Source organism: Sylvia atricapilla, chromosome 3 (genome assembly GCF_009819655.1).
Source record: "Sylvia atricapilla isolate bSylAtr1 chromosome 3, bSylAtr1.pri, whole genome shotgun sequence".
Taxonomy (NCBI): domain Eukaryota; kingdom Metazoa; phylum Chordata; class Aves; order Passeriformes; family Sylviidae; genus Sylvia; species Sylvia atricapilla.
Window position 1 is genome coordinate 112,061,125 of NC_089142.1, and position 21,942 is coordinate 112,083,066.

Genomic DNA, 21,942 nt, shown 5'->3' on the forward strand with positions numbered 1-21,942 from the left:
AGGGATGGCTCCTGCAGGCACTGCAGCCCCAAGGGAAGTTGCAGGGATATCTGCCCTGTCATGCTTATGGAAAGGACTATCTGCCCCAAAATAGCTGCTCCCTTCATTTAGTCAGCAACTTCCACTGCAGAAGCATCTCTGCTATGCCCTGGCTGTGAACAGTGATGTGGCTCTTGCGCTAGTCCAAGATACACAAAACCAGACTTGAGGCAAGCATGAGCCGTGGCCACTGCATTTTCCATAACTACTTGACACACGTGCCACGCTTTTCCAGCCGTGGCTAATAACGTTTGACAAAGACAAATAAATACCACAAACGATTTATACCTAGGGCCAGAATACTGCAGTTTCCATCTCCTTCTGTCCCCTCCCCTCCAGTGGGCCCTTTGCAGGGCTCAATCCCACACCTGCTGCAGTCCAGAGGAAGCTCTGCCTCCAACCCAGGGGAACCCGGATCAGAGCCCAACGTAAAGACAGGAATTAATGAAAGCCATTTCCCTTGCACTTGTCTGCAATGAGCTATTCCTCACAATAGCTGCCCCTCCCGATGCTGTGCTGCCATTGCCAGGGCACAGGCACTCAGCTAAACCTTGTTCAGAAAGAGCAGCATGATTTTAGTTATTTATACATTCCCAGTGACCAGCTGAACCAGACACACTTATTTTGAACACAGATAGATTACCTTTGAGATGTATACCAAGGCTCTTCTTACTCTTGTTTGCCTCACTCTGTTTCCAAACACAAAATCCCGCATGTTTTAAAAGCAGGCTCTTATTACCTTTAATGCATATATTTGTTAAGGCAGCAACCATAATCATTGCCACTATTCTCTTGCTCTGCCCCCTCACTCGGCCACAGTCCAACTGCTGCCAGCATTATTCTTGGCCTGCTAAGGAAACTATTTCTGTCCCCTGAATTTCATTTCCTAGCAGAGTTTAATGTATATTTTGGTGCTTTCTGGTTGTCATGAAAACCCTCCTTTCCCTGCTAATGACAAGGTACGCTGCAGCCTCCTGCTCCCACTCCGCAGGTCCCAGCTTCCACCTCCATCCCTGGCATTGCACCCACGGCTTGCTGAGGATCACATACTTGTCACCATACGTACCAAAAATAACATCTCTCCAGAGTTCATCCACTGGTATCTCAAAGAAGACTTCTCAGGGGAAAGGACTTCTCTTGCCTCTGCACTGATGACAAGTCCATGCAGCTGGTGTTCCCTGCAGAGGGAGCAGGCTCTCCATCTCGTCACAGCCAGGGATGTGAGTGGAAATCCTGCCTTTCAGACAAGCACATGGCATCTATCACCGAAATTCCTTGTGGCCCCTTGCCAGCTCCATCAGGGTAGCTTGCTCTTTGCGTGGGAAGTAAACAGAATTCCTGACTCGGGCTCCAGATTCCCTCACTCAGAACCACTGGCACAGGGCACACCTGCGGATGGGAAATAACTTTCCCACACCACCGAACTTTTCTAGAACATTGGCCAAGTAGTGCTGGAAACAAGAGCTTTGGGCCAAGGGACTTGGAGGGTGTCAGACCATCCCATTGCTCCTCCCAGGGCATCCTGCCTCCAGCACATGCTGGTTCCCGTGGACACCACAAGAAAGGAGGGAGCTCCTGAAGGCAGGTAGTTATTTTACCTCTCACACCCCCAGGACAGGACCCCTGAGTCAGAGCAGTACTGCAGGGACCTCCTGCACTCCACAGACACCTGTGAGATTCACCTGTATCCTGCTCTCCACAGCTCATGGTGGGTCACTCCCAGGAAAAGACCAGGCCTTGCCAGTGGCATCACTGGTGATGCCAAGCAGGTGCCAAAGAGATTTATACCTTTCCAGCTGCCAAGGAGAAGGAAACACCTCTGTAACAGGAGCCCAGCACACACCACACACGTGCACTTGCTGCCAGCAGCACTGGGGGTACACAGGCATGTGGCAGGACCTGCTTTTAACACCAAAGGAGCTCGTCCATAGACTCCTGAGGGCCTCTTCCCAGCACCCCAGGCTTCTCTGCTGCTCCGTGGTGCTTTAGGGCCCTTCAGAGCACACCGACCCCAGCCCTGGGTTTTGCCCCTCTGCCTCCTCTCCAGGTAATGAGGAATGCTGGCAAAGCCAGGGCAGAGCAGGGGGGAGCTGCAGCCTCTTTCCCTCAAATACAGCTTTCTTTACATAGGTGCAACTGGGAGAGTGCATGCGAACACTTTGTCAAACACTGAACTGGAACTGTGGATAAGAATCATGCTTTTTGTACAGAAAATTGAAAATGAAATAGTGCCTAGAACTGCAGCTATTACACAGCACATTATCTTGGAGGGCTTTGGTGTAATTTAGATAAAACACCATATCTCTGATTTCAGAAATGTCAACATAATTCTAAATGTACCTGTGTTTTTCCATCTGTTTTCTGTGAAGATTTAGAACTCCATGAGCCTCTCTCTCTTGTTCTCTCCATTTTCTTTTTAAATTGGCAAATGAGCATCCCATCTTTCAAAATTTCAGGTACATTGTTATATGTGGGAAAAGTGCATGTTCAGAGATGGCCCTGAATGGGTCCATTATGGATGTCATCAGCTGTAACACGCTTTGTGAAGTAAAATCTATGCATTCGGGTGAAACAGAAAAAATTAATACCAGCACAAGGATGAACTGTTTCACTTCCCTCCTGTGCCCCTGATATCCATGTCACACTTCATCCCTTGTGCTCTGCACCTTTTCTTCAAACCTCCTTCAAAGATGAAAACACACAAACTGCAATACAGGAAATTCCACTCAAGCATACAAATCCTCCTTTTTTTGGTGGCCCAGGTTGTCTGCAGAGGCTGTGCAGGCTCCATCCTTGGACATATTCCAAAGCCAACCAGGCACAATCCTGAGCTCCCTGCTCTCGGTATCTCTGCCTGAGCCAATCCCCAGAGCAAAACCTGTCAGCACCACCCACTACGTGCGCTCCTGTTTCATTGTAAGTTCATCGGAAAATGCGTACAATCAACACGAATTTTATCTGGTTCTTGCCATCTCCAACCTCCGATCAGGTTTCAGGAGTGTCTTACACCCTCCTGCTAATTTGTCCTTCAATGGCTTCACACTGTCCTCCTGGGAGAGGGAAAAACAGGGTTGGCACAAAAAGCCACAGGGATGTGCCTCCTGCAAATGCCAAGAACAAGGGGTGGAAGGTCAGGCAAGGGGGTTTTGCTGCCATGGCTGCTGCACTTCCAGCATGGCCAGGTTTGGCTCTGCTTGCCTTTACCTGAATCAGCAGCTGGACAAAAGGAACGGGGGTTTTTCCCCTAGCATGTTTACGTTCTCATTTAAATCTCAGCAGCCCCTCCTTTCCCGACCTGGGAGCTGGAGCACACAGCCCAGGCTACGGGAAATCCGCTTGCACTGTGCAGGCGGGTCATGGCAACCTTTTATCCTGCTTAATGGATAAAGGTGCAGATTCCCACCACCTGGCTGTTTGCAGCGACACCTGAGTACCCTGAATACCTGTGGCTGTCCACCATGCTCAACAGTGTACAACAAGAATAAAGAAAGAGGTTTCTAATTAGATGAAGGCTGATCAAAAATACGTAATGAATTACCATTCTTCTTTTTTACGAAGCCAAACACTTTGTGAGATGAATGCTATTGCCATCTAAGCCTACAGCTTAACCTTCAGCAACTCCTCACATTGAGCCTTGCCACTTGCCAAGTGCTGTGGACAGTTCTGGGCATCGAGGCCATCACTGCCAGATCCAGGCACCTTCGCCCACCACTCGTGCACACACACACACACGGAATCAACCCCGGGAATGTTTATACGGATGCAAGTCTGCAGCTTCAATTTACAAGTTCATTAATAGTGTCCCTGCAAAGATCAGTTTTTTTAATTGGAGCCCTAATTAGCAATGAATTCTCATTATTTTTCATTGAAATCCCGAAGCAGCTTTGGCACATTCTCTTTGTTCTCTCGAAAACGGGAAAGTGGAGAAGCGTAAGGGAGATAAAGAATATAGGGAAGCATACGGGAGATGATTTACTGGGGGGCTGTTTTCTCCTCAAGCCATTCCTCCACTTCAATGCATTTTGCAGCAATTTCCCGTATTATTTATGATTTAAAGAAATATCTATTTCCATAAAGAACCATGAACGCCACTGCTGGCTGCCCCCTACCCTTTGCAGGAGGATGTGTCCCTAGGATAAGGTGCACCCTGTGATGAGGTTGGCTCTTTGTTCTGTGCTCAGGCAAAACCTCCATCAATGTCCAGAGGTTTTTTCCAAGTACGGAGGCACAAATCCAAACCGTGGCCATGAGAAAGGGCCTGAGAAACAGCCCAGCAGCCTCGACTGTAGCACTGCGGCTCTGACAGAGAAATGTTAATCAGGGGGAGACCTTTGTCAAAGCCTTCATTAGCACCGATGAGCTCAGGGCCTGGAGCAGGCAGCTGGCACTGGCACTGTTCCCTGGCAGCTCCAAGGACCAGCTCAGGCAGAGGTGGCTCTGAAGGTGATGGGCTCTCAGAGGCTGTCTGAGCAATCCCCCCGGATTTACTGGGCTGTGCTTGTCAGGCCCTCTCTCTCATTCCTGCAGAGATGTAGAAGTGAAGTATAAAGCAACTCTAAATTTAATTTTCCCTTGGGTTTGAACCCTTTCACGGCCCAAGCGCTTTGGAAGGGCCACACTAGGAAAAGAATCAGCCCAAGTAAATTTACTACTCCTTTTTGCTGCAGCTAATAAGCAAATAATGGAACAAAGACATCAATGTTCCCCACAGAAGAACAGTGCAGCACCTGTGGCATCTCTCTCTCATCCGACTTGTACTGCATCCACTCCTGGCTGGAGTCGTGCAGCAGCACAGGGACATCTCCTCTTGGCAGGGCACTGAGGAACACAGGCACAGCAAGAAATGGGTGCCCTGTGCCCAACCTGGCAACAAGCAGAACTCGGCACTGGGGGAAAGGAGTCGAGGTGTTGGACCCTGCTGGTGTTTGCTCCAAATGCAGAGATGTTTCAGGCTCTTGGCAAATTCTGAATGTTTCTAGCCAGAGGGATGAATAATCATCACATTGTTTCCACAATCCTTCTACAAATGATTTTGATAATAAGAGACCTCCTGTGACATTAAGTACATTTTAATTACAACATTGTCTGTAATGCATATATCTAATTGCAAATAATGATTTTATCATATTTTGTCTGTAGGCATGTGAGATGCATCAGATATTATCTTCTGACTCAGTGGTACAGGTTAATTAAAATTTCTCTTGTAATATAGTTTCAAAGCTAACCACATAATTTCATCTGAACACCTGCTGTGTCGGTTAAAAAAAAAATTGTTATTTTTTGTCATGCTTGTCCATGGAGGAAAACCTGAGCCACTCCTGTAGGCTGTAATTACTGCACTGCTTTCTGCAGTTGTTCATTTGCACAGAAAGAAAAGAAGGAGGAATGTGTGGAACATCAGTGGCCAGTGGTTGCTTTGTGTGTTACTGGTTCATTTTGAAGGATTTTTTGTTCTTCTTCTCATGTACAAAAAGCATTTGAGATCTCTTCAGAAGGAGGACTGAAGATACCACACAGCCTGGTTTGTCAGAATAAACTGCACCCAGGGCTAAGACAATCAGAGTGGTCATTCTGTGTGTTAACAAAGCCCAGCTTAAGGGCGATCCAAGTCAGCTGCCTTCTTCCTCATTTATTTTTCCTTGGAGTGATAAAGAGCCAACATGAGAGAAAAACGAAAGTATGAACATAATGTTCAGTAAAAAAAAAAAAAAAAAAAAAAAAAAAAAAAAGAGTTTAGGTTAAATACATGGCAATATAAATCCAAGAAAGCCGAGGAGTGGACAAAAGGAAAACAAAGACTCTTTCTGCAGGTGTGCAGGTGGCAGGACTCTTCCTCTGTAACTTGCAGGAGCAAGTGACCCTTATTTCACCCTCTGAGCATCATTTGCTAGGGCCAGAAGCATCTCTAAGGCTGACCATCAGCATCTCAGTGCTGTTTCAGACCCTACACACTGTGCCTGTGTATTCAGAGCCAGCCCCTGGGACGAGGCCGGCAGGGACAGGGTTAACAGCATCCCCAAAGGAGGGGCTCTTTTGCCGGCCAGAGGTGAACACTGCCAAGAGGAAATTGCTATTGCAGCTCCACCGAGTTCACGAGTGACCTTTCCTCTTGGAGAAGGGTGAAGTAAACAACACTTATCTCAGATTTAGTGCAGTTGAGACAAGCAGCACTTTATTTCCGTATTGCGCCACAAGGAGCAGGGAAGCACAGGGATGATTTTCCTGTTTTTACCAAGTAAACCATCTCTTAGCCCAGTCTCAAGTTGAGCTCAAACATCTCCTCACGGAAAGCTCTCAGCCAAAGCAGTAGGTTAAGGGCTTGCACAACGTGCCAGAAACCTCTTCGTGCAGTTCAACCTTTGGCAAAGGCACTCTGAGCTCTCCTTAGTGGGTTGATACTTTTACTCCACGAAATTTCCACGTCCTCCATACTGTTTCCTTTTGGAAAGCATCAGAGGACATGCAATTCCTGTTCTTTCTATTTTGGATTTTTTTCCATCCGTAGGCATAAATCCTTCTCTTTCCCCCTCTACACAGTTGGAGATTCTGGCAGAAGGAAATCTGACAGGGTTTTTTGACAGTGGATTTCTCCTGTCTATAATTTTTACTAGAAGAATGACATCTGACTGTCTCATATGCAGCAATGGGTGGAATTTTTCCACCAGGTTTTTCCTAAATAGAATTCCATAGGCCAAAGGACAGTGAGAATTCCTTTGGGTGCCAAAAAAGAAGGGCTGGGGGAGAGCCTCAGAGAGGGTTAAATGGATGAGGCCCCTTTGCTTCCATAAACTCAGTGAAACTCCAAACCTTTGCACAAGTTGATCCACGGAAAGCAGATTGCAGGATCCAGACTCAGAGCAAATCAGGCACTTAGCAAAGAGATTCAGCAGCTACTGTGTGGTTTGAGCCTGAAGCAGAGCTTTGCAGGACCAGGGGTCCACGCCTGCATGCCCTACAGGAACACTGTTAGGAAAATAACCCTTTGAACCCAGAGCCCACTGGAAAAGCCTTTTCCACATGCTTAGTCATACCAGGACTAAGAGGGCAGAGCCTCCTTTTCCTACGCAGCATGCTGGCACAGCACCAGAGCTCTGCACCTGAGCCAGGAAGCATCCAGGGAGCCGATTCCAACGCAGGAATAAGCAGCTCGGGTGCCTTTAATGGATGTGTTGGACCAAGGATATGCAAGAGGACACAAAACCAACTTTCTAAACGCAATTTGAAGCATTTGGTTTGAAGGACAGAAAGTCACTACCGGCATTCTGCACTAAGGAAGCCCGTGGCAAATCTCCTGTGTTTACTTTTCCCCTGCCTTTTTTCCTGGGCTCACTATAAAGTGTTATATTGACTCAAGCAAGGGCAGAAGTTCCGTAATTTAATCTCTGCCATTAACATTTCAGGCTCCAAGGGAAAAAGCAATCCTGCCTGTTCATCAGGTCCAGTGAAATTCTGGTGGCAGCCAGTGTCATGTTTCCACAAACTCCACAGCACCAAGCTGCTTCCAGGATGGGGGGGAAGGAAGGAAGGGCATGAGCCTTGCGATTTGGGGAGAGCATGCTGGCCCACAGTGCAAATGCATATTAATAATTCAAGCCATTCTGGTTTGGACTAGGAATACGCTGCCCCTCACCTGTACTACTTAAGGCAATGCTTGAAATAGAAACTCCAGTAGGAGCAGCTCAGAGGGCAGTGCCAGCAGCCTGGTGGGGCGGGAACAGCCTCTGCAGGGTCAGGCCTTACCTTTGGTCCATGAGTCTTGGCTGGGCAATGACACCCCAGAATTCTCCCCCAGACTGATGGATGCTGGTCTTCCTTCTCTGGGCCCAGCCAGGCAGGCAGGGTCTTGCATGATTTTCCCAAGGAATTATTCTCAAGGAATACTAAACCCCTGCCCAATACCTGCTTGTGCTGGTATTGTCACCTCCCCGAGGACACCACTCGGTGCTGGGGCCTTCAGTTCTGCCACAAGTGATTACTGCTCTGTTGTATGAAGTGATTGGTTTATACGGATTTTATCTCAGTTCCTGAAAGCTGAATGACCAAATCTCTTTCAGGAAATTATTCTACCTTAAGCACCGGCTTTTGGAAACGCATCATCTGACTTTCTGGGAAATTGCAGATGTTAGTTATATTGTTAGAAAACACAAGTCACAGGACTGTACAAGTGGTTCTGCACAGGCTGAAGTCACCGCCGCAGGTTTACTGGCATTCTCTGGCTTGTGCTGTCCTATGCCAGCTCTGAAGTGAATAATTTGAAAACCTGTATTTGATGATGTTTGAACTCAAAGGGAGAGCAATGACTGTCCTAGAGCAATGTGATTCCAGACATGGCATCTCTGTTCCCTGGAGCTTTTCACAGGCAGGATTTCTGGCACACCTCAAACCACCGAGTGCCTAAAGCTATGCAGTTTGGTGCTAAGCACCACAAGGCTGCCCTGCTTGTCACACGAGTTGTCAGACATCAGAGCAGCTGTATCACCACAATTCCTGAATCTGCAATGGCTCCTTTTTTAACAAAGCAGAACATGACAAATCATGGAACAATTAAAAACCACCAGAAGTGTCAAACTGGAAGCTGTTAGTTTTGTAAATCAATTAAAATAAAAGGGAGAGGAAAAAATTAAAAAAGAGCAAGCCAAGACTTTAGCCACGTCCTTCCTCAGCCAGCTACAGAAATTGATTTGCAGCAATGGAAGGCAAGAGCCAAAACAGCCCAATTCACTCTCCTCAGGAAGCTGCTGATGCTAAAATCACACCATGTGACCCAAAATTTGAGACAATTGTCGCAGAACAATAACTGCTCCCAAAGGACAAGGTGTGTCATGGTGTGATGGGAAGGGTGTGCAACAGGAATTACTGGAAGCCTGAGCCAGGCTCTAAGGTGAGGGACGATGTGACAGTGAATTTTCTGTGGCTGACTCCAAGCACTCAACGTTACACCTCTGTGTAAGAAAAGGAATTAATCAGTTTTTTCATTTTCAGTGCTGTGCATCATCACTGCCCATCCTCCTGACTCCAACAAGTGACTTCTCACTTCTTAGCACAGGGTTTGGTGGCACTGCCAGCCCTTGCTGTGCCCTTTCCAGAATCCAGCTGTGTTGCAGAGGGGGAGAGCTGTGCCACGCTCACAAGCAGGGCGTGCAGGAGCACTGCCTGCAGCCCCCTCCTCCAGCCTGCTTCTTTATTTGTGTATTCATTTGTCCACTGCAACTTCCAGCCAGAGCCTTTCCCTGCTCCCACGTGCACGGGGCCATCCCAGGGGTGGAGGAGCTGGGACTGCCCTGTCCCCAGTGGGATGTGTTTAGGGCTTGTCGACCTGCTGCTCCAGTCACCTCAGGCCTCTGCAGCAGAAATGATTCCTGAGAGGGCTCAGGGGAAGTGAGATGTGGCAGTGCTGTGTTTTCTGCTTCTAACAATAGTAATTCTTCTGACTTTTTATTTTCTACGCTGATTCACGGCCAAAATAATTAATTTCTACGTGATGTGTAAATTGATTTTAAAGTATTTTTGTTAAAAACTACAAAGTATATACACAAGTCAATTCCTTGAAACTACTTGTTTTCCTTTTTAGGACCACAGCCTGCTTTGAAACATACTAGAGTTTACTTTTTAACCCAGGAATTTTACTGAGAGCATCTCAGGGCCTGCAACCGAGAGCCTCCTGGCTTCTACTTCTGGGATGGAGTGTGCTTTTGTTGTGTAACTTTGAGTCTGCTCTTTTACCTCCCCTATACACAAAGACAGCATACATTATTTATACACTTACATATTTATACACCTGCAGTGCAAGGGGTTATTGCAAAACCTGAATGTTTTCCCGTGGAGATACGCACTGAATATCGGGGAGAATTTTTTCCCTGTGAGGATGCCCTGGCACAGGTTGCCTGGGGAAGCTGTAGCTGGATCCCTGAAGTGTCCAAGGCCAGGCTGGACGGGGCTTGGAGCACGCCGGGATAGTGGAAGGTGTCCCTACCCATGACAGGGCTGGCACTGGAAAGGCTTTAAGCCCTTCCCACCCACACCTGTGCTTCAGTGATTACATCATAAATCAAGTGCCTACCTAGGAGCCAGCTCCCTACGGCGCCTCCGTTCCAGCCGCCCTGCCCGGGGCATTCCCGGGGCATTCCCGAGCTCCTCCGCTGCGCCCGGCGGGGGTCCCGGAGCGGTGCCCGGGGTCCGGACCGGAGCGGTGCTGAGGGTACCCGGAGAGGTGCCGGGTTCCCTGGAGCGGTGCTGGGGTTCCCTGTTGCGGTGCCGGGTTCCCTGTTGCGGTGCCCGGGGTTCCCTGTTGCGGTGCCGGGGGTTCCCCGGAGCGGTGCCCCGGGTTCCCCGGAGCGGTGCCGGGTTCCCTGTTGCGGTGCTTGGGTTCCCCGGAGCGGTGCCCGGGTTCCCTGGAGCGGTGCCGGGTTCCCTGGAGCGGTGCCCGGGGTTCCCTGTTGCAGTGCCGGGTTCCCTGTTGCGGTGCCGGGTTCCCTGTTGCGGTGCCCGGGGTCCGGACCGGAGCGGTGCTGAGGGTACTCGGAGCGGTGCCCGGGGTTCCCTGTTGCGGTGCCCAGGGGTTCCCCGGAGCGGTGCCGGGTTCCCTGTAGCGGTGCCCCGGGTTCCGGACCGGAGCGGTGCCGGGTTCCCTGTTGCGGTACCGGGGTCCAGAGCGGAGCCGGGTTCCCTGTTGCGGTGCCCGGGGTTCCCTGTTGCGGTGCCGGGGTTCCCTGGAGCGGTGCCCGGGGGTTCCCTGTTGCGGTGCCGGGGGTTCCCTGGAGCGGAGCCGGGTTCCCTGGAGCGGTGCCCGGGTTCCAGACCAGAGCGGTGCCGGGGTTCCCTGTTGCGGTGCCCCGGGTTCCCTGTTGCGGTGCCGGGGTCCGGAGCGGAGCCCGGGGTTCCCTGTTGCGGTGCCCGGTTCCCTGTTGCGGTGCCGGGTTCCCTGTTGCGGTACCGGGTTCCCCGGAGCGGTGCCGGGTTCCCTGTTGCGGTGCCGGGTTCCCTGTTGCGGTGCCGGGTTCCCTGTTGCGGTGCCCGGGTTCCCTGTTGCGGTGCCCGGGGGTTCCCTGTTGCGGTGCCCGGGTTCCCTGTTGCGGTGCCCGGTTCCCTGTTGCGGTGCCCGGGGGTTCCCTGTTGCGGTGCCCGGGGTCCGGAGCGGTGCCGGGTTCCCTGTTGCGGTGCCGGGGGTTCCCTGTTGCGGTGCCCGGTTCCCCGGAGCGGTGCCCGGTTCCCTGTTGCGGTGCCGGGGGTTCCCTGTTGCGGTGCCGGGGGTTCCCTGTAGCGGTGCCCGGTTCCCCGGAGCGGTGCCGGGTTCCCTGTTGCGGTGCCCGGGTTCCCTGTTGCGGTGCCCGGGTTCCCTGTTGCGGTGCCGGGTCCGGAGCGGTGCCGGGGGTTCCCTGTTGCGGTGCCGGGGGTTCCCTGTTGCGGTGCCGGGGGTTCCCTGGAGCGGTGCCCGGGTTCCCTGGAGCGGTGCCGGGGGTTCCCTGTTGCGGTGCCTGGTTCCCCGGAGCGGTGCCCGGGGTCCGGAGCGGAGCCGGGGTTCCCTGTTGCGGTGCCCGGGTTCCCTGGAGCGGTGCCCGGGTTCCCTGTTGCGGTGCCCCGGGTTCCCTGTTGCGGTACCGGGTTCCCTGTTGCAGAGCCGGGGTTCCCTGTTGCGGTGCCGGGGGTTCCCTGTTGCGGTGCCGGATTCCCTGTTGCGGTGCCCGGTTCCCTGTTGCGGTACCGGGTTCCCTGTTGCGGTACCGGGTTCCCTGTTGCGGTGCCGGGTTCCCTGTTGCGGTGCCGGGTTCCCTGTTGCGGTGCCCGGGTTCCCTGTTGCGGTGCCGGGGTTCCCTGTTGCGGTGCCGGGGGTTCCCTGTTGCGGTGCCGGGGGTTCCCTGTTGCGGTGCCCGGGCTCCCTGTTGCGGTGCCGGGGGTTCCCTGTTGCGGTGCCGGGGGTTCCCTGTTGCGGTGCCGGGTTCCCTGTTCCGGTGCCGGGGGTTCCCTGTTGCGGTGCCGGGGGTTCCCTGTTGCGGTGCCCGGGGTTCCCCGGAGCGGTGCCGGGGGTTCCCTGTTGCGGTGCCGGGTTCCCTGTTGCGGTGCCCGGTTCCCTGTTGCGGTGCCCGGGTTCCCTGTTGCGGTGCCGGGGGTTCCCTGTTGCGGTGCCGGGGTTCCCTGGAGCGGTGCCCGGGGGTTCCCTGTTGCGGTGCCGGGTTCCCTGTTGCGGGGCCCGGGGTTCCCTGTTGCGGTGCCGGGGGTTCCCTGTTGCGGTGCCGGGGGTTCCCTGGAGCGGTGCCCGGGGGTTCCCTGTTGCGGTGCCCCGGGTTCCCTGTTGCGGTGCCCGGGGGTTCCCTGTTGCGGTGCCGGGGTTCCCCGGAGCGGAGCCGGGGTTCCCTGTTGCGGTGCCCGGGTTCCCTGTTGCGGTGCCCGGGTTCCCTGTTGCGGTGCCCGGGTTCCCTGTTGCGGTGCCGGGTTCCCTGTTGCGGTGCCGGGGGTTCCCTGTTGCGGTGCCGGGTTCCCTGGAGCGGTGCCCGGTTCCCTGTTGCGGTGCCGGGGGTTCCCTGTTGCGGTGCCGGGTTCCCTGGAGCGGTGCCCGGTTCCCTGTTGCGGTGCCGGGTTCCCTGTTGCGGTGCCGGGGTTCCCCGGAGCGGAGCCGGCGCCCCGGGAGCTCCGGGGGCTGCCGCCGCGGTGACGTCAGCGCACGCCGCGGTGACGTCAGAAGCGGGGCGGGCGGCAGCTCCCGGCGCGCCCCGCGCAGAGCGGGGGGGGTTTGGTTCGCTGCCGGCGCCGCTCCTCCATCCTCGCAGCCCCGGCCGCCGGGATGTTCTCCAGGAAGAGCCACGCCGATGTCAGGAAATCCACGCAGAAGGCGCTGGACCCCAAGCGGGACGTGCTGACCCGCCTGAAGCACCTCCGCGCGCTGCTGGGTGAGCGGGGCTGGGAGCGGGGGGCCCGGCCCCGGGGCCCTCAGCCTGCCGTGGGGTGTCCGGACCGAGCCGCGGCCGCCTCTCGCCGTCCGCTGCGGTGTCCGGAGGGACAGCAGCGAGGCCGGGGGTGGCAGCTCTCCGTGCCCCAGGCACAGCGGCTGCCCAGCCCCTGGCTCCCGGGCGCTTCCCTGGGCTCTCTGGCCGCAGAGGCAGCCCCGGTCCGTGCCCTCCGTGAGGCGCTGCGGCAGAAAGTTCGGGGTGCCCGGGGAAACTCGCGTGTGCCGGTGTCTCGGAACCGCGGGGACACGCACAGCCCCCGGCGGTTTCGGAGAAATTCTCCTCTCGTCAATGTCATAAACTCGGGGCTCTTTGTCGGGTATTTAAACTCCGAAATAAGTCTCGGTGGGATGTTTCGTGGTGACTCCTCGTTTGGGGCGAGGCTGGACGTGGGGCGCCTTGCAGGTGGAGGCGTCCACCCTCACACCGTGGAAGGCTGGCGATGAGTGTCGGCGGTTCGGGAGGCTTCGGGTGGCCTCTGGTCGCTGTTCAGAGGCGGCGGAGCAGGCTCCTCTGAGGGGAAGAGGCTGTGCTCGGGTAGTGCTCTACGGAAACCACCCTGCTCATTGCCAGGTGATGCCGCTTTGCTCCAGGGCCGAGGCATCACCGCCGATGTGCCGCTCTTTTTCCTCCTGCTCTACTCTTAGGGAGCTGGCTGGGGGCAGCTGCTTGGCGGACAGAGCGTCGGGGGCATTTGTCCTGTTGTCACGCTGTTGCGTTTAGTGGCTTCTTCATTCAAGGCGTCTGTGGGCGCTGGTTTCAGGGGAAGGCTGCCGCAGAGCCGGAGGGCTGGGGGGAGCTGTGGGGTGTCCAGCTGTCCGTCTGGTCAGTGCAGGTGCTGTCCGAGCGGCTCTGGGTATGTCCCCGGGATGTCTGCACTTGGCAGCACCGGTGTAAACATTTGAGGTAGCACCGAGTGGCTTCTGGAAGATGCTCTCTTGATACGTGCCCTTGCTAGGGTGTCTTCCGTGCTGCTGTTCGGCACAGAAAAAAAGACTCCACGCATGGGAAGAAGCTTTCCAGCATGTAAAGCTTTCGGTATAAAGCCTCCAAAGTAGTTTTTTTTTTTTTTTTTTTTTTACCTTCTCCCCAGATGTGGCTCTCCTTGCCCTGGCTGGGGATAGGAGTGTGTGTGTCTGTTACATCAGCTGCTTCTCTCGGGCCTCGGTGCCACATCTTCCCCAAATAGCTGCTCCTGCTCACGTGTTTTCTTGGGAGATGCCAACTCCTCTTCCTTTGTTAGTTTAAATGACTCGTATTTAATTGTAAACAAAATGTCGGTTACTCTTCTGTGATGCCACTGGTGCAGGAGGATACAGATCAGAGGCAGGATGATCATAGGGGATGGATGAGCAAAAGAAATGTGCATTTCCATAAATAAGGGTTTGTATGAGCTTTGGATTGCTTCAGGTCTCTTAGTGGCACCTCTCTAAGTTTGTCCAGTGCCCGAAGTGAAACAAAAGATTCCATTTAAGTTGGTGTTAGTTATGACATCTGTCAAGCCTCCAGCGGCCTTTAGGATCTGAGTTCCTGCTTTGTGGGATGCTCTGTCCGGGTGGCAGGACAAAACACTATCTGGAACTACGACAGGACTTAAAAGTGGATGTTCAGTTGTGTTTGACAAATGACCAGAACATTTCCCTTATTTCTTTATTGCTATGGATATGTACTCATGGCCAGAACATCTGTTAAGTTAATAAAGTTCTAAATATAGTTTGCAGAAGTGCCCGTAAGTGTGGCTTTTTTGGTTTTTTTTTTTCCAAAAGATAGACTTAAAAAGTAGTGGCCTGACAAAGAGTGCTGGGGATGTACAGATTTGGCTCTTCCCCACTGCCTGGCCTTAAATGAAGCCTCTGCTCTTTCCCAGAGTGTTTTCTGTAGTGCAAAAATGGATTGCTGCACCTTAAGAATTTTTTTCTGTGCTCTCCTTGGGTAAAAATATTCTTTTCATATTGAAACATGTCTTGCAATAGTGTTTTCTCCTCAGGCCCAGTTGATATACTCAGGAATCAGGAGTGCTACTGCTAACAGATGTTGGATACTGTTTTATCCAATGCTTTCAATCTTTTCTCTGTTGAACAGTCGGCAAATATGTGAGAGAGACACAGAGTTAAGATTAAATATGAAATTTATGAGATTACAAAGTGCAATCCTGAATTGTTGTCTTTAAAACATACCCAACTGCAAAGCCCATGCTTTTCATGTAGCTGCCTTGATCAGAGATGGGATAACAAAGGAGTGTGGTGGGGGTTCAGTTCTGGCACTGCTTGGCCTCACAGTTCTGTATGGCTGCAGGAGCAGTGCTGTCTGGGTGGAGACTTTCATTTACAGACAGTCAAAAGGGGATGCTGCAGACTTCCTGTTGAATTCAGAGCTGGGTTAGTCCATAGAGCTTGTGTGAAGTTTGAGGCGTTAACATTATTTTGAAAGCTGTTTCAGTTGGAGGGGTGTTTTGGTAATGCTGGCATGCTTTTTTTGAAGATAAGTAAGAATTGTACATTATTTCTGGGGTAAGGCTGGTCATAAACTTTTATCATTAACCAGGGCGTGGCTGCGAAATTCTCTTAATCTTTAATTTTTCAAGTACTTGAGGATTAAGAGAGTTTTGAGAAAATAGCATAAAGTGACTTTGGAAGTTCATGGAATTAAGGGATGATTTCTCACAGGTGACTGTGATGACATTTGGCAGTTAATAGGAAAATAAAAGGCAAGTCCTTGTGCTAAGGACAGGCTTGGTGTCCTCTCAGGGTTTGTTTTTTTTTTAATATGAGGAATAGTAATGAGAGTTTGGTAATACACTCAGGCTCTTACTAAGTGGTACCCGAGTGTTGACCTAAATTGAATAGTAAGGCAGGCTGGTGTGACTGACAGTTATCCAGTGAGCCACCATGTCCTATTTATAGAGAAGAAATAGGGTGTGACCCTCATGAGTGTCTCACTCTTCCCTGATCGTTGCTGCAGCAGCTACTGTCAGGTGTCAGCCAGAATTGTGAGCTTGTCCTTTGTGGGAATTGGGAGAATGACACGGCTTTGGGATTGCTGCTGGTGCTCACCTAAGGGGTGAGTTCTGGGTGCCTGTGTGCAGCTGTAGTAACCCAGGAGCTGTCTGGGAGTACATATAAAAATAAACCCGAATTCCTACAGTTCAGCCCCAAGCTTGCTGCCTCATTTCCTTGAGTGCTTATAAATACTCCTTCAGTCAGTGCATTTCCCCAGAGTGAGGGGTTTATTTTGTTATCTCAAGTGATAAACGGCGCAGGAAACTTTTCCTGATATTTTCCACGTGAGAAGCTGGAATGAGCTGTATCCTGCTACAAGCTGAACACATCTGTGAGAAAGGGCTGTAGGGATGCAGCTCACATCACACTTGCCCATGAGTCACCACCAAGATGCCACATTTAGGAAAAAGGAGAATTTGCTTTCTTGGTGAGGTAGTTCCTTTCTCCTCCCTTTGCAATTTAGAAGGAAAGTTTCCTTTTTGTTTAGATTTTAATGACCTCATTCCCTCATATGAAATCCTTGTAAATGAAAGCCTTGTTTTCCCCTGGAGTTGTGTTTAACAGGACGCATTCATGGAGGGGAATAATTGCACTTAGCTTGCAAATTCAGGACCAGTGGTTTGCAGGAAACAAATATCACATTAAAGAGTTTCCCTGCTTTGATTGTTTCCATAGTACAAGCAGCCAAGCAGAGCCTTACTGCTGGAAAGGTATTAATTTAAATAAAAATCAAGTTGTTCTGCGCTGAAGTTATTCTTTCTTCCATAGTCATGGGATATTATTGAGCCTTCTTCCTGTAATCAGCTTTATTTTGGGTAACTAATGGGTTTCTTGCAAGGTGAGGCTTCAGTGAGGAAACGTGATGTTTATTTCTGGGGGAAATCACCCAACTTTCCTTGACCAAGTGAGTTGCAGTAAAGACCAAAGGGAGGAAATTAATGTGTGTTTGGCAAGTGTCAGGCTTAGAAAACCTTGGACTTTTTTCTTTGTGGAAAATAAGCTTATTTCAAATTTCAGACCCAAGTTAACAGTTAGGGAAGCGCTACGTGCTAGAGCTGCCATTATTCTAAGAAATAAATCGGGAATACTCTGTTTTCTGTGTTGATCTGCTTGCCAGAAGAATGCAAGAACTGAATTTGTATCCAGGAATCTTTGCTAGTGGTTTTCTCCAGGAGTACCTGCTTGTTTTGATGGTACAGAAGCCATTTGGGTACACAGCTAAAGCTCACCCCCCTTGTTTGTTTTTTTGTTTGTTGGGTTTTTTGGGGTTTTTTTTTGTTTGGGGTTTTTTTGGAGTTGTTTGGTTGTTTGTTTGTTTTGGGGGGGTGTTGGGAGATGGTTTGGTTTTTGTTTGTTTTTGTTTGTTTGTTTGGTTGGTTGGTTTTTTTTAATGGAAAGCAAATTAACCGAAAGCCCCACTGCAGACACTCATAAATTGGGTGAAATTCGTTGCAAGGATGGACCCACATTTTAGTACAGAATACTCAGTGAACTCACTAGAATAGTTTTGTATTGCATTTATTTCATTCTCTAATGCTAAATTTGCAGAATGCCTGTAATTCTTGTCTTTCTGCTCTTGTGTAATTGCTCCGTTCCTCTTTCAGATATTGTGGATGGAAGTGACCTGAAGCAGTTTTTTGACAACAATTATTCTCAAATTTATTTTATATTCTATGAAAACTTCATAACACTGGAAAACAGCTTGAAACAAAAAGGTAAGTTTCAGAGTTTTTCCAGCAGCTGTAGGTCAGTGTTCCATAACTGGGCTCCAGAGCATTCCCTTAAAGCCTGTCCAATGGTTGTCTAGTCTTCAGTTATCTGTATCTAAACTAATAGTTTCCTGCAGTACAGTGTTAGTATTAATCATTTTAATTTTATGGTAACAGGAGAGATGAGCATGGAAAATCACTCTCTGAAATGAGAGCAGCAGCTGATCACATTTCTGGCTTCGTTTCAGCATTTACACACCTGTCCTCTCACCTTGCTCCAGGCTCCTACAGCTCCCTCTGCTCGCTGAGACATGGCCAGAGCAGAGAGAGGCACTGCAGCCCAGGCACAGCTTGCATTTGGGATCTTTATTAAGAGAAAAAAAATAATTTTTTTGAAAAATAAACTGCGTGGCTTCAGCTGAATGACAACGGCCTCATTCTGCTGTCTTTTATTGTATGTTTCTGGCAAGCAATGTTGTTTTGTGTCTTGCAGGGAATAAATCACAAAGGGAGGAGCTGGACTCCATCCTCTTTCTTTTTGAAGTAAGTTTTCCATACCATGAAAACTAATCTCTATTTTAAATGTCACTGTCATTCTGTGCTTACTTAGAGCTTTGCAGTGAGGGGTGAAACCAGGTGTCAGTCACCTGAGTTGAGTTGTTATCAAAATACCTTGGAAATCTAGCAAGAACACCTCTGTCCTGAGGATCTAGGGACTGATGCTCTGAAAACGAGCCAGGGGGTTCAGTGGAGTTTGGGAGCCCTACTGCACTCAGTTGCATTGGCTCTGTTAGGCTAAAGCTTTCAGAAAGTCTGCTTTTGGTTGTTTCTTTTCTATTATAATTAAACGAGACTTTGCTTGTGTGTTTCCTGGAGGGCACGTTCAGAAGAGCAGCACGTTCCCCCTCCTCTCTGTCAGTGTGAAGTTGTGCTGTGTTTATTTTCCATGTGTCACAGCAGGAGGCTGGGCTCCGCTCACATGGAGGCATCTGTTACGATTGCAGCATCGGGTCTTGCAGCTCAAGGGAAATAAAAGGACAGGAGTTGTCAGCTATTGCTCATCAGTTTGATCTGAGTGTGTGAAATGCTAATTTTTTTTATATTTTTTTTTTTAATTCAGTATAACATCTTTCACTTCCAGGGGCACATCCTTCCCTCCTTCCCAGCACTGGCCATCAGAGCATTGGCAGTGTGTAGGGAGGAAATGTTACCTAGTTAACTTCTGCACAATAAAATTAGGATTGCTTTAATTTGAACAAGAATAGTCTGTGGTAGATAATTTTCCAAGGTACCACTTCGATTGGAGTTATTACCTAAATGTATTTGGATGTGAGAAAATATCACTGGACCAGATGAAAGCCAGACACATAAAAATGTTCCTATAATGCACACTGAAATTCTTAGCTTAAGCTCTGCCTATCTCTAGTCAAAAAGCACTGGCACCTTTAATTATTATTTTTTGATCTATTATTATTTTTTGATAATTCATTAGGTAAATAATTGGCCAGATTTCTCTTAAGGTTAAGCACACACATCATCTACTGATTTTTTTCTTTCTTTCTTTCTCTGTTACTCCAACTACTAAATTTTTACTTGAACAAAAATAGAAATGTCATCTTTGTTTGTATTTTGGAGGAGTTTTTGGTAGAAAAAAACCCTCAGACTTTCAGTGGGACTCTAGAAATTGAAGCTAAAACAAAGATTAATTGTCCTCAGCTCCTCTCACTCCCTCTGAAAGACCCCCAGACCCTCAAAGTATGTGGCTTCATGGTTTCGCATTAATGAGTAGTTTGTAATTGGAATGGTATTTATAGTAGCAAGAAGAATGATGCTGTTTAGCCTAATGTGCCTGTAGTGGGAAAAATCGCCATGAAAATGATGACATGGAATCCTGGGGTTTTGTGATACCCAGTTCTCACTTCACTTTGATGTCTCCCTTTTCCTCTTCCTTGTTGCCCCCTCTACGAGACTACATTTTCACACTGAAATCTGGGTTGTGCTTTCTGCTCCTTGTGACACTGGCACGGGTCTGCTCTAGGGTTGTGCCTGAGGCAGGGGCAAAGAACATGAGATCATAAATCTGCCAAGATTGTTTGGGGTGGAAAAAACTTCCTCCTCCTCGCTCCCCAGCGCAGCAGAGAAGGTGTCACCGTGTAACTGAGCAGGGCTGTGCAGGTTAATGGCAGCCTGATAATGTGCTGTGGCCTTGAGTAAGGAATGACGTTTTTGTGCCTGTGCCATTCAATGGGAAATAGCCAATGCTTGCTCTCCCGGCTGGAGAGAGTAACTGGGCATTCCTGAGGCTTGGAAAGGGATTGCAAATAATCACCCCTTCATACTCCTTAACAACAGTGGGAGAACTTGCTGTGTGAATGAGAAAAAAATCCATGGTTGTGTCTGAACCAGGGGCTGCTTGGGGGTCCCAGTGGAAGGGAGCTGTGGAACACCCTGGGGGAGAGGGAGATCCTTTCAGTGTTTGTGTGGATTCAGAGCAATCTCCTCCATGGTCGGGATCTGCTGGATGGAATGTGCAATCCGTGTGAGAACAGCCCGAGAGCCTCAGCACAGGACAGGGAGGCAGAAATGCCAAGTGATGAAACATTCATATTCTAAGCCATAGGAAACACAACTAATTGATTGTTAAGCTTTCCATATTTAGCGTGATGTCTGTTGGAACCAGGGGGATGCTGCGTTTTCTGCTAATTAGCTAAATAGGTAGTTACTTAGGATTAACAAATCCTGAGTCCCCGTGCTGAGGGTTAACAGCTTTAAAATCAATAAAAAATGTTTATGAGGGAATTGCCTTTGCCGTTCCTGGAGGTTTGGTGGGATTGTGCTGCTGTTGTGGAGTGACACCTAGTGTGTGTATTGGGCAACAAAGGCTTTTCCCACAAATCCTCTGGAAACTGACTTGGCTTGGTAGTAAGTAATGGATTCATAATTTTACACATCAGCTGCACAGCTTTGCCACAGAGCAACAACTTCAAACAATGCGTTACTCAAAGAAGAAATGTTAACCAGCAGGGAGGAATGTGAAGGGTTAACTTTAATTTTTAACTTTTAAATTAACATTTAATATTGCAAAATGCTTGAGTCTAACTCTCTAAGGTGCTTTGGCCTTGTCTTCTCCCCGATGGATATTTGTGAAGTGATATGGCAGTGGTCCTGTTATTTTTCCATGTTTCAGCTAAAAGACCAAAATTACATGACAGGCAATTTTTTTTTTTTCTGCTAAGCCCTGGCTCTCTAGTTGCAGTGCACTTGCAGAACAGGTTACTGTTGTTTCTTGTGTCCCTGTTCCTTTTTGAGGGAGCAGCTCAAAACCTCAGATTTGCCTGAGCCCGGTGTGTCACAGACTTCCCAGGAAGTGCACTGTATTTATGTCCATTTTCTGGCTGAAGTAACAATATTGTGCCATCATCTGGTTGTGAAAGTTTGAGGTGCTTTTTTTTTTAATAATAAAGTGTTTTTTCCTTCCATGCACCATCAGGTATTGATTCCTCTGACACTGGTTTTTAATCTCTAATGAAGTAAAAGCAGATGGATGGTTTTGAGATACATAGATCAGTTTCTTCTCATTCTCTATAATTTTTCTTCATTAGTTAAGAACAGCCATATCTGTTGTGCTGATGGTGCCATAGAAGTCATTTCACTGATCTAACAAGTTCACTGGATGAAATGTTTTGCGCTCAGAATTTCTCAAATGTAGAAAAGCCTCCCAAAATCTGTGTTTTGTGTGGAGTTTGTGGTTTCTTGAGCCTGGTGCAGATGTGAATGCTGAGTCTCGAGCTCAGTAGAGTAACAAAGGGGCTTTTTTGTTTATAACAGTAGAGGTGCTTATAGTTGTAGTTTCCTACACATAGAAAATTACTGTTGGAACCATTTGCAATTCATTCTGCCGTAATTCCAATTACATTGCTACTATTCTTACACCATTCTGTGGTAAATTCTAGCTGTATGTTTCACATATTTTACTTCAGAGATCTTACTGTTTCTTGTTATGCCTGAGGCAGTGATAAGTGCCCTGTGTGCTTTGGGCAGACATTTTCCATCAACAAATAACTGTAAATAATTTATTGATGCAACAGATGGAGTATCCCTTCATTGAGATTGAGCTGCTGCAGGCATGCTGGCTCCATTGGCCTCTTGGCTCACCTGAGTCTGTGAATAGGGGCTGGAAAATTTCTAAATTGCCGCAGGTTTTGGTGGTTGAACACCTAGAAACCACCAGCAGCACTTGAGCACAGAGGTCTC

General features: G+C 49.5%; 1 protein-coding gene and 1 long non-coding RNA gene across 3 annotated transcripts in view; one reads left to right on the top strand and one right to left on the bottom strand.

The window, feature by feature from the left end:
• The window catches only part of LOC136358525 (uncharacterized), a 28,820-nt gene extending 18,628 nt beyond the window's left edge, over positions 1-10,192 (bottom strand). The window contains exon 1 of the long non-coding RNA XR_010743143.1: positions 10,100-10,192. This is a non-coding gene — a long non-coding RNA (uncharacterized lncRNA). The remainder of the gene's footprint in view (positions 1-10,099) is intronic.
• A 2,574-nt stretch (positions 10,193-12,766) lies between these two features.
• Positions 12,767-21,942, top strand: part of RALGAPA2 (Ral GTPase activating protein catalytic subunit alpha 2) — a 92,862-nt gene continuing 83,686 nt past the window's right edge. For both annotated transcript variants that reach the window (XM_066316655.1, XM_066316656.1), the window contains exons 1-3: positions 12,767-12,923; positions 17,584-17,694; positions 18,182-18,231. In XM_066316655.1, coding sequence (XP_066172752.1) covers positions 12,818-12,923; positions 17,584-17,694; positions 18,182-18,231 — 267 coding nt within the window. In that variant the 5' untranslated portion in view covers positions 12,767-12,817. The remainder of the gene's footprint in view (positions 12,924-17,583; positions 17,695-18,181; positions 18,232-21,942) is intronic.